The 12,147-nt window shown below is 44.0% G+C and overlaps 2 protein-coding genes across 2 annotated transcripts; one reads left to right on the top strand and one right to left on the bottom strand.

The window, feature by feature from the left end:
• LOC103701242 (pentatricopeptide repeat-containing protein At4g39530-like) lies at positions 1-2,202 on the bottom strand. Its single transcript, XM_039130329.1, has 2 exons — positions 1,747-2,202; positions 1-1,666 (listed from the first exon to the last, which is right to left on the bottom strand). Exons 1-2 carry the CDS (start codon positions 1,795-1,797, stop codon positions 74-76), a joined length of 1,644 nt encoding a protein of 547 aa, XP_038986257.1. The 5' UTR covers positions 1,798-2,202; the 3' UTR covers positions 1-73.
• A 2,128-nt stretch (positions 2,203-4,330) lies between these two features.
• LOC103702545 (cytochrome P450 710A11-like) lies at positions 4,331-10,663 on the top strand. The gene is made up of 2 exons (XM_039130328.1): positions 4,331-7,081; positions 10,284-10,663. Exons 1-2 carry the CDS (start codon positions 5,684-5,686, stop codon positions 10,413-10,415), a joined length of 1,530 nt encoding a protein of 509 aa, XP_038986256.1. The 5' UTR covers positions 4,331-5,683; the 3' UTR covers positions 10,416-10,663.
• Positions 10,664-12,147: the final 1,484 nt, after the last annotated feature.

Genomic DNA, 12,147 nt, shown 5'->3' with positions numbered 1-12,147 from the left:
TTGAATAAGGCCAATAATTATTATCAAAATGAATTGTAAACAAGGCTACATGGTGGTAATATTGACTATGTAATCATTTTGCCACTTCTATCCAACTATGTCCGGGTGATTTTTTCATGCCTCCCTCTTTAATTTTGTTTTTCAGCTCAAAAGAACGATCCCACATGGAGGCTGATGCATAAATATTTGATAACAATACATAAGTTGAAGGTTCATCTGGTTCTAATTCAATGAGCTTTTCAGCAATCCTGTTCCCAGCCTCAATATTTCCATGCTTGCTGCATGCACCGAGCAGCGTTCTCCACAACAAGGTCTTTGATTTAAATGGTGCCATTTTTAGCAACTCCTCAGCTTCCTTCACACTTCCTGCTCTACCAAGGAGATCAACCATGCATGCATAGTGGTTTATTGTTCTCTCCAACCTATGATCCTTCCACATAGACTCAAAATAATGCCATCCTTCCTTAACCAATCCAAAGTGGCTACATGCTGAAAGAACTCCAACGTATGTAGCACCATCAGGTTCCACTCCAGCACTCAGCATCTCATGGAACAAATGAAGGGCTTCTTGACCAAGACCATGACGAGCATAACCAGAAATTAGTGCCGTATAAGATTTTACGTTGTGTTCCCTCATCTTATCAAAGAACTTCTGTCCATCACCGATGAATCCACACGTGCAATACATGTCAACCATGGCACCCACAACATGCAAATTGGACTCCAATCCAGTTTTGATAGTAACGACATGGAGACATCTGCCCATCTCCACTGCTGTCAAGCTAGAACAAGCTGAGAGGCAGCTGGACAAGATGAACTCATCGACAGTGATAAGCCCATCTCGATGTTCCAAGAAGAGCTTCAGCGCTTTTTCGCTACGCCCATGTTGGACATACGCTGCCATCATGGTGCTCCATGACACAGGATCCCTCTGTGACATGCTTGAAAATACTTGGTATGCTTCATCGATGCAACCACACTTTGCATACATGCTTATTAGTGCAGCTTCAATGTAAGCATGAGAATAGAATCCCAGTTTTATAATGTAGCCATGAACCAGATTGCCTCTGCAAAACTCTGGAAGTTTTGAAGTTGCCCGGAGAACTGCAACAAGAGTATACTGGCTTGGTTGGATGGACCCTAAAGAGTGCAGCTTGTGAAACATTACCAAGGCTTCCTCACACCTCTCGGATTCAATGAATCCAGTTATCAGGGCGGTCCATGAGAACTCATTGCGCATATTCATTACCATGAAAACCTTAACGGCTTCATCAACGGCTCTGCATTTAGAATACGTCTCGATAAGAGTATTCCCAGTAAATAGATCGGACTCTGCTATGGATTTTATTACTTGACCATGAATAGCCCTGCCTTCCTCCAACATTTCTGGACTAGAATAAGCTCTAAGCATGCAGTGTAATGTGTAATAATCTGGCACTAGTTTTAGCTTCCTCAATTGAGATATCAATTCTACAGCACTTCTGTGGTCTGAGTTGCACATGTAACCATGAATCATTGCACTGAATATCATCTCATTCTTGTCTATGGTGTCAAGGAAAGTTCTGCGTGCATCGGTGACCATTCCGAAGGTAAAATACATGTCAATGAGAGCAGTTCCTATGAATGAGTCCACCACAAATCCAGACTTTGCTAAGCAAGCATGCACCTGCAAACCAAGTAATGGAGTCTCGAAATCAGAGCACAGACTAAATACATTAGCAAACATAAACGGGTCGAGCCTATGACCTTCTGAGACAAATTTAAGATACAAATCGAGGCCCTGTTTGGTGTCACCATTGTGGTAAAGGCCAGCTAACAGTGCACTCCACACAACATGATCACGTTCTTCTAGGCTCCAGAATGCTCTGCAGGCGTCAGTTAGTTCTCCCCATTTAGCATAGGAGTCAACAAGAGCACCACCCACAAAATTATACTCATCAAAACCAGCCTTGATGGTCCTTCCATGGAAGAACCTTAATATGTCGACATCACCAGTGCCTGCCCATAACTTAATAAGAATGGTGTAAGTATAACCATTCGGTATGGTGGAATAGACCAGCATCTGATGGAACAATTCAACAGCCTCCTTCGCGTCTGAGATCCGGGCGTACCCATCAATCATTGTATTCCACAGAGCTTCGCATCTGGATGGGACTTCCTCAAAGAAACTGCGAGCATCTTTCACGTCGCCACACTTGACGTACATGTCAAGAACCGACGTGCTACAGAAGGCATCGCATGCAAAGCCAGATTTAATGGTGCAGCCATGAAGGAGCTTTCCGATGGTGAGTTCGCCAGCGACGCGGGATGCCTTGAGAGCCAGTGAGAAGCCGAACTCATTTGGTCTCAGGCCTGAATTGCACATGAGGAAAAACTCTCGCAAGCCGAGCTCAGCATGTCCGCTTCGGATGAGCGAGGCTATGGTGCTCGTCCAGGAAATCAATTTTGGGCTGTGCATTTCATCGAGCAGCGCTCGTGCAGCAGGGAAACGCAGAGCATTTTCTCATCCCAGCAAGGACAGACAATCCGACGCACTTGTGTCACAGAAAGCGGCGGTCCTTTGAACGAGAGGCGCAGCAGCAGGAGCGGTTGGAGTCGGTAGCAACATGAATTTTTTTGGGGAAACTTCGGTGCGGAGTCCGGACTATCTTCGCCAAATGGTCCGGCCGATGGTAACCGTAAAATACGTCCGCCGAGTTTGGGTCGGTTTGAGAGTGGTATTCGGTGCTCGAAAACAGTAGAATTCTGATTTCCTAATCCCAACTTCCCTGTAGAAAACTGAGAAAAAAAGAGCGCGCTTGCAGTGCTACGTGCAACCTCGGGAGTCGTATTAACTTAGGCATGGCATCACGTGTGCCCGCCGGTTGAGGTGGGCTAAATTCGACGCATTTCGAATCTGTGCTTGTTAAACGTGTGGAAGGAGGGAATGGAAAAGAAGGCTCTTAATTAGTGGCTTCAAAGAGGGCTGCTGCTTCATTGGCTGGATCCAGCAATGCAGTGCGTCGGTGGGGTAGGCAACCATCCCTCAAAGCCATGGTCTATGATGGAATAGCTTTGCAGGCAAAACATATATATAGAAAAGTTAACGGACGGCAAATTGAGTAGTTTCATATGCGGCCAACCACTCTGAGAATACTTTGTGGTGGAGGAGAGGAACCTACCTGGTGCACTTCGGAACTTGTTATCTTTTGATTTTTTTTTTTTGTTGTATCTGTATCCGTATGTATAATACATCCGTTCTAGCAAAAAAAAAAAAATGTTGCTTTAGGACTGTCAAAAGATTTTTCTTTTAATTAAATATTTTTTCTAAAAAACTGATGCTCGAACACGATAGCTGAAAAAATAATTTTTTTATATTTAGTTGATCATCAAAAGCCGATACATCCAAAAATAGCTTATATTTCTTTAAGCATCTACATTTTTTCAAAAATTATATAAAATATATATTATATTCTTAATAAAAGAAAAGATCTTATTTCATTCTATCTAAAATATATATATTAAATTTCATATGATTTTTTTCATGAAATATAAATAGTTTATTTTCATAAAAAATCTAATTTTCTTTCTCTCTACTTTTCTTGTTTCCATAGAAAATCTACATATGAATTTTGCCAATGTCGGAATAAAATAAAATTTCCTGTTGGACAAGCTTGGAAAGTAAAACTTAATTTTCAAATATAAGAAATCAATAGAGCAAGATAAGCCAAGATATGTCAAACAAAGCTTCACCTTATAGCTCTTTTTACATTTTAACCGTGTTATTGTTGATGCCAAAAATATTGATAACCACAAATAACATCAGGTGAAGTAAAGGTGTTATGAGATTATATTAGATTTTAGCAAGTAACAATTAGTATCGCGTCATCTTGCTTCTTGGGCAAACTAGTTGTAGCTTCCCAGCATTGCAAATTTAAATGTCACAAAAGCACTATCTAAATAGCAATTCAGGCAAAACTTAATAACAAATTTTGACAAGCCCGTTTGATCGGGAAAATGGCCAAGCTCAAACTTCATTTAAAACTGCATACACAAATGAGTCGAATTCAAATGTTTTGGACTTGCAAAAATAAATAGGCTTGGACTCAATCGATAACAAGCTCTTCCAATCAACACACATGTCAAGCTTGAATATTTATTATCACACTCAACACAACTTGAATACCCATTTCATAAAACAGTTCAAGCCTGGACACTAGCACTTCATTTGGCTTGTCTATATCCATGAATAGAGCAATACAAACAATTAGTCCAACTAATATATATATACATCACAAAATACTTTCTCATATATATATATATATAAGCCAAAAAAATTCTTCGGCATATTCTGCAACAGCTCTGGTACATTGTGTACGAGTTTAATATCTTTTAAATGAATATTGTTTATAGTCAGAAAGCAAGAACTCTTTAATAATTTCTTTATCTTGAACCAAATTGTCACAAGCATCTTTTCTTCTCTCTGATAGCTGCTCTGCGTGCAATTCTACCAAACCGACACTCCACCTTTAGACAAGCTTGGCTCTTTTCTTATCTAGCATATCCATTACTTTGAAGAACTTTTCAGCATCATGGATCCAGTATAAAATGGCCTCAATATCAATCTTAAGACAATAGTTTTTGATCTCCTGAACAAATCTTGCTTCCTTTGGATATGCTGCATTCCCTCCATCTTCATCGTTTGAATCATCAACATAGGCTGGCTACCTATGTTGATTTGTAGGACTGCGATGATCTATAGGCTGGTCGCGAGCGAGATCTCCAGCATAGTTGTTCCCACCTTCTTCACAATGTTTATCGGCATTAAGCCCTCGCAAATCCCTTCAAGCCCCCAATCAATCATCTAGTATTGAGCCTTCAACATTGCTCAAAGAGCCTCACCATATCATACCGTGGGCAAGCTCTAATACCAATTGACGCAGAATGAAAATGCGTTGGGCTAGAAGCACTTAGACAAGTTTGCTAAATTGAAGAAAATCTCTAAAAAAATTATTAATGCTGAGCTCTCTCTCCCAAGTGGTTACAATGAATATTTATAGAGACATTCTCTTTCATAAGAAACTGCTGATGAAGAAAAGTGCCAAGAACAAAATATGATCCTCTAATTAATGAAATATTATCCAGTTAATTATGGCAAGAAGACATACCAAATATAGCATATCCAATGATCTCTAAAGTAATTATAGCGATAATCATTAAATTAGGAAGCCGTGATACTCGCGCAGACTCACCTTCTAAGAGGATCGCGGTTGTACCCTTCGCGTGGAAGAAGATTCACCTTCCTTCGCACGACTCTACCGTTGGATCATCTGCTCGCTTTGAGATTCGTGGAGGTGGATGCATGGCGGAGTTCGGAGCGGTTTGACAGCGGTGCAGTAGGTGATCCAACGGTGGGCGCGAAGGCGCAAGGAAGCAACAGCAGTCCCCTTCCAGAATCGGGACGGTAGAAAAGCGCGCGGAGATACCAAAAAGCCACACCCAACACCACCTCCCCTTTCCTCCCCTTTTCCAAAGGCGAGAGGAGGGGTGGCGAAGCAGAAGCGAAACCAATAGAAACGCCGCGAGGAAACCGAGAGAGAGAGAGAGAGTGTCAGCGGTGAGTCATAGCAGGACCCGACAAGCCCGATCCAGCAACAGCAGTATAATTCACTTCAGGAAATCGGGGGGAGAGAAGTAGGAGGCGATGGACGCAATTCAGGTGGATGTTGATACCATCCGGCGAGCCCTGGCGGCCTCAGGCCCCTACCTCCTCTGCTTCCTTGTCCTCTTGGTTCTTTTGGGGCAGCTCTCCTACCTCCGGAAAAAAGGGCCCCTCCCCGGTCCACACTTTATCGTCCCCTTCCTCGGCAGCGCGGTGCCTATGATCCTCAACCCCACCAGGTTCTGGGAGCGGCAGGCCGCCCTTGCCAAGTCCTCTGGCCTCGGCTTCTCCGCCGACTACCTCGTCGGCCGCTTCATCCTCTTCGTCCGATCCACGGAGCTCTCCCACAAGATCTTCGCCAACGTCCGGCTCGACGCCTTCCACCTGATCGGCCATCCCTTCGGCAAGAAGCTCTTCGGCGAGCACAACCTCATCTACATGTTCGAGCAGCACAAGGACCTCCGCCGCCGCATCGCCCCTAACTTCACCCCCCGCGCCCTTTCCACCTATCTCGCCATCCAGCAGCGCGTCATCCTCTCCCACCTCCGCCGCTGGCTCGCCCTCTCCTTCCCCTTCAAGCCCTTCCGCCTCCGCCTCCTCTGCCGCGATCTCAACCTCGAGACCTCCCAGACCGTCTTCGCGGGCCCGTACCTCCCCCCCGCCGCCCGCGACCAGTTCAACCGCGACTACAATCTCTTCAATGTCGGCCTCATGGCCATCCCCTTCGACCTCCCCGGCTTCGCCTTCCGGCGCGCGCGCCTCGCCGTCGCCCGCCTCATCCAGACCCTCTCCGGCTGCGTCTCCCAGAGCACGGACCGGATGCGCGCCGGCGAGGAGCCCTCCTGCCTCGTCGACTTCTGGATGCAGGACATCCTCCGAGAGATCGCTAAGGCGGAGGACTCCGGCGTCCCCCCGCCGCCGGAGACCGGCGACCTCGAGATCGGCGGCCACCTGTTCGACTTCCTCTTCGCCGCCCAGGACGCTTCGACCTCGTCACTGCTGTGGGCGGTGGCGCTGCTGGAGTCCCATCCGGAGGTGCTCGACAAGGTCCGGGTGGAGGTGGCGGCGCTGTGGTCGCCGGAGTCCGGGGAGCCCATCGGTGCCGAGCAGCTCCGAGGGATGCGGTACACGGAAGCGGTGGCGCGGGAGGTGGTGCGGCTCCGGCCTCCTGCGACGATGGTGCCGCACATCGCCGGGGAGGCGTTCCCCCTAACGGAGTGGTACAGGATCCCCAAGGGGACGATTGTGTTCCCCTCGGCCTACGAGTCGTCGTTCCAGGGGTTCATTGAGCCGGACCGCTTCGATCCGGACCGGTTCTCGGAGGAGCGGCAAGAGGACCGGGTCTACAAGCGCAACTTTTTGGCCTTCGGGGCAGGGCCCCACCAGTGCGTGGGCCAACGCTACGCCATCAACCACCTCCTTCTCTTCATCGGAATGTTCGTCTAGCTGATTAGAGTTGGGCACTGGGCCGGGCCGTGGGCGGCCCGGCACGGCCCGGCACGAAGAGGGCCGTGCCTGGCACGGCCCGATAGCTACAGTGCCGGGCCGTGCCGGATCACAGGTTACTGGCCCGCGGGCCGACCCAGGCACGGCCCGCTTCGGGCCTGGGCCGGCACGGCCCGCGGGCCAAGCACGGCACGGCCCGCGGGCCAGCCCGGCACGGCCTGGGCTCGGCCCGGCCCGATAAAAATTAATGCTTCATAAATTTTTTTAATAAATTAATAAATATTGAAAACTAAGGATTTATGAATATAAAGCCACCTTAATGGTGGGGGGTTTGGCATAGACCCCTACCAGTTTATTAATTTAAATCAAAATGGTACATGAAGGGAGGTTTGGACCTTGGTCTGACCTCCAGAATACAATAAGAAAGGGGCTAAAGGGCCGAGGTTTGGACCTTGGTCTGACCTCCAGAATACAATAAAAATGTACAATTATAAAAAATTAAGAAATCTTACTAATCATCAGTGATTCAGTGATTCAGTATTCACTCTTCAGTCTTCAGTAGTGTTTGTATCATCATCATCAGAGGATGTTGTATTATGTCCACCTTTATCTTGAAGTCTTGCCTCAGCATCCAACCAATCTTTGAAGCAGAGAAGCATCTCCACCGTTTCGCCCGTCATCCTACTTCTCTTTTCGTCAAGAACACGCCGACCTGCACTAAAAGCGGATTCCGATGCTACTGTGGACATCGGCACAGCTAAAATATCGCGTGCAATTGCAGACATAACAGGATATTGATTTCTAACACTCTTCCACCAAGATAATACATCTAGATTCTCTATTTGATTTTCATCATATGCAGACTGAAGATCATTTCGTAAATAAAATTCTAGTTCACTACTTAAAGATGAAGAAGATGAAGATAAACTTGAAGCATGTGTGTGTCTTCTCTGTGCAATGAATGAAAAAATAGATGACGAACGAGAACTACTAGAAGAAGGAATAGAGGTTTGTATTTGTGTTCTAGATCCACGAATTTTTTTATCATATATAGCATAAATATCATAAAAAAGTTGTTTTACCTCATTTTTAGCAGGTTCAGGATCTTTAATCATATTTTCACAGTATGCATCAAGTAAAATTAGCACGCCATTTAATTTAACTCTAGGATCAAATACAGCAGCTAAGTTATGCATAGGACATATATTGTCTCAATACTCATTCCATTTAGATTCCATTAGGTCAATAATAGGCATTAAAACATCATCATATCTATGTTCTGCAAATTTTTGACTAATTATATATGCTTGTTGTAAAAATGAACATGAAGTTGGATAATAAATACCAGAAAGAACATTGGTAGCATTATAAAAACTAAGCAAAAAATCTTTCAAAATTTTTCCTTTATTCCAATCAGTTTCAGTCAATGTAAAGCCTAATCCACGATCATTAATATATGCACTTAATAAGTTTCTATATGGGTATGCATCATGTATCATGCTATATGTTGAGTTCCAACGAGTAATTACATCAAGTTTAAATTTTTTAAAACGTTTACCATGATTTATACATAGTTCCTTAAATTCTTGAAGTCTTGATCTTGAAGCATGAATAAAAGAAACTGCATTTCTAATTTTACCAATCACATCTTGAATCATACCCATGCTAGCTTGAACAGAAAGATTTAAGATATGACATGCACATCTAATATGCAATAAATTTCCATCTAACATGGGATGCAATGAGTCTTTTAATAATGCAACAGCAGAATTATTATTAGATGCATTATCAAAAGTAATAGACATAATTTTATCATTAATATTATATGAACATGCAGTTTGATAAATGATATTTGAAATTTGTTGCCCAGAATGTGGAAAATCAAAAGCACGAAAAGCAAGAATACGTTTATTTAATTGCCAATCATTATCAATATAATGAGCAGTAATGGCAATAAAACAATTACTACCTACAGATGCTGACCAAATATCAGAAGTTAATGAAATTTTTACATTTAAAGTAGAAAGTGATTCAATTAAACTTTGTTTCATTGCTAAAAAGTTAGTCATAGCTACTCTTCTAAATGTACGCCTACTAGTTCTTTTGTAAGCAGGTTGTAGGTTTAATTGAACATATTCTTCAAAATTAAAAGATTCACATAAACTAAAAGGTAATTCATCCTTAACTATCCATTTTACAAGTGCTTTTCTTTGATTTTCATGATTATATGCAAAATTACCTACAAGTAATCCTCCTTGTATATTAAGGGTACTTTGAGTTTGAGCATGGGAATCATGCATCCTATGACTCTCTTGATGTCTTTTTAAATGCCCTGTTCCCCCACTACTACTACAACTATAAAGTTTGGCACATTTTTTACATTTAGCTTTCCAGACTCCATCAACCATAACTCTATCAAATTCAATCCATACAGCACTAGTCCTCTTACGAGAAGAGGTTTGATCTTCACTCGGTTCACTAGTTCTAGAGGAACTAGGAACATGGGGTTGGGGATTAGTTTCTTCTCCCTCAGAAACAGGAAGAATGCCAAACTGACTTTCCTCAAAAGATGACATATCTAAATTGATGAATTAAAAAAATAAAAACTAACCACAAGGAGGATTGGAGGAATTGAGTAGAGGGTCGGAGGGCAGAGGCAGAGCCGCAGAGCCGAGATTCTGAGCTTCCTCTTGTGCTCTCAACAGGAGTGACCTTCTCTTCTCAACAGGAACCTCCTCTTGTGTAGCACTTGAACACTTGCTAAATGCAAACTAAAAATTAAATTGCTAGAAGAGCACTTTAGAAGAGAGAAATAATAGTATTAGAGAAGGAGAGAATAGTTGGTTTGGTGTGGTGAGAATGAGGGAGGAAAGGGCTATTTATAGAAGGCCAAAATTTTTTTCCAAAATACCCCTCAATTCAGCCGTTATTGGACTGTTGGGAGGGGTAAAACCGACTTTTTCCCAAAATAGCCGTTGGAAACGGCTATTTTCCTCACCCCTCACCGTTGCGGGCCGTGCCGGGCACGGCACGCCAATAGACGGGCCGGGGGGCGGGCCGGGCTTCTTTTTGCGCCCGCGACGGGCCGTGCCGGCACGGCCCGCTTCATAAGCGGGCCGGGCCGGGCACGGCCCGTTTAGACCTTGGGCCCGGTGGGCCTGGGCCGGGCCGGCCCGGCACGGCCCGATGCCCAACACTATCGCTGATCGACTTCAAGCGCCCCAGGACGGACGGCTGCGATGACATCTCCTACGCTCCCACCATAGTACCCAAGGATGATTGCCAGGTGTACCTCTCGCAGCGCTGCAACCGCTTTCCCTTCTCCTGATCTGAGGTGTGCTTCATGCTGGTTGGATTGGCCTGGCTCTTTACTCATTTGGTCTATGCGGGTGGTCGATTTATTTATTTCTTTTTAGGTCTTCCCTGGTCTGGTGTTTGGTGGCGAGGAAGGATTGCTGCGCGACAGCATCCGAAATTGAACGCTTGCACGGGCAGTTGAGTTTTGTGCTTCTAAAAGCACGAAGGGCATCAGCTGATGATCCAGATAGCAAAAGGAAGGAGTTGTGTCGATCCTCATCTGGTCATGCAATGCTTATTTTCTGTGATTTTCGGTGGGTTCGTTTCTTTTTTTATCTAAGGGGTGCGGGTTCGGAGCATTTAGAAAGGCTAGTTGGAACCGGATACCGTAAAGTAAAACTAACGTTGAGCATCATCTGAAAGAGGAATAGGAAATTGGGGGTTGGTCGTGTTAGTAGGGCTCTTAATGGGCGAGGTTGCCTAGGGTTAAAAGTTGGTCCGACCCACCCAAATAGCCGATTCCAGGATGAAAGAGGGGAGAAAAATTCGAAAAAAAAAAGATAGGAGAATAAGGAATCGCTATGAGTACTGTTTGGTTGAAGAATTTTTAAAAAAGTATCATCCTTATATAAGGTAGATCTACAGGCCATAAGATACATATCTAGTACTATACAAACAAAAAAATTATCTAAGAACCCAAGAAAGTAGAAGGATCAAGCATAGCTGGAGGATGCAAGTCATAAGATAGGCAGTAGAAGTGACAGCTAGATGTAGGTCATTGTGATTTGCAGAATGTGGCATGTCTGAAACAAGTAACAAACTATAATTTAGAAAAAAAAAATTGTTTAGAAATAAAAGCATAAAGCAATAGGGAACACCATAATTTTTTACAATTCGTACAAATCATAATACATAGTAAACAGTAGGGAAACTATTTTACAAGCATGTTCTTCTATTTTCATAGACTATGTATATTAATATATTATGCAAAAAATTAATCATGTTTCATTTCTATGCCTCTTTCAAACGAAGTTATGAAAAGAATACACCCAGAGAGAGAGAGAGAGAGAGGCTAGAGAAGGTCTTGTTCAGATGCCCAGAGAGAGAGAGAGAGAGAGAGAGAGAGGCTGAAGAAGGTCTTGTTCAGATGCCCTAGGGATTACATAAGTTCTTTACAGCCAAACGCACAAAATATATTTCAAAGGAAGTGAGTCATGTAGCTGATCTTTGGGTGAATTTGAATGCAGTGACAAGTTGGATGAAGATGGCTATAATAGCTACTCTGGTAAAAGGTATTGGCAGCTTACTAAAAAGACTCTTTATAATGGCAAGAAGGAAGCAAATGTTGCATTATCTACAAAAAAAATGCAAGGAAAGCTCTATAAGGACAAAATGAACCCTGGTGGGATGAAACTGGCGAAGCAGTCATTGGTTGACTAGTAGGCAGCGTAGAGTGGCTTCTGCAGAGAAGAATCCATCAGGTGTGATGAGTCGCATGCTACCAAAACATAAGTTTGGTCGGTAACAGAGCTTGGCAGACGTGGGCATGGCGTAAAACCCGGGAGCCCTCGTTATGAGACTAGGGGTGATATTGTCCGGGATAGGGTCCAACCCCATACGGGCCCTATTCCGGTTTGGTTCTTGACCTACTCCTCTCTCCTTTCTTAAAATGAGGAGAAAGAAACGGGCTCAGTATTTGGCATGCAGCCTTGCATTCTCTTGCTCGGTGCCATTTTTTTTAGCTCTCTATATTTTCTCTTGCA

The sequence above is a fragment of the Phoenix dactylifera genome, chromosome 9 (assembly GCF_009389715.1).
Source record: "Phoenix dactylifera cultivar Barhee BC4 chromosome 9, palm_55x_up_171113_PBpolish2nd_filt_p, whole genome shotgun sequence".
NCBI classification, from domain to species: Eukaryota; Viridiplantae; Streptophyta; class Magnoliopsida; order Arecales; family Arecaceae; genus Phoenix; species Phoenix dactylifera.
The sequence above is the reverse complement of the archived record's forward strand: the minus strand, read 5'-3'. Positions and strand labels throughout refer to the sequence as shown.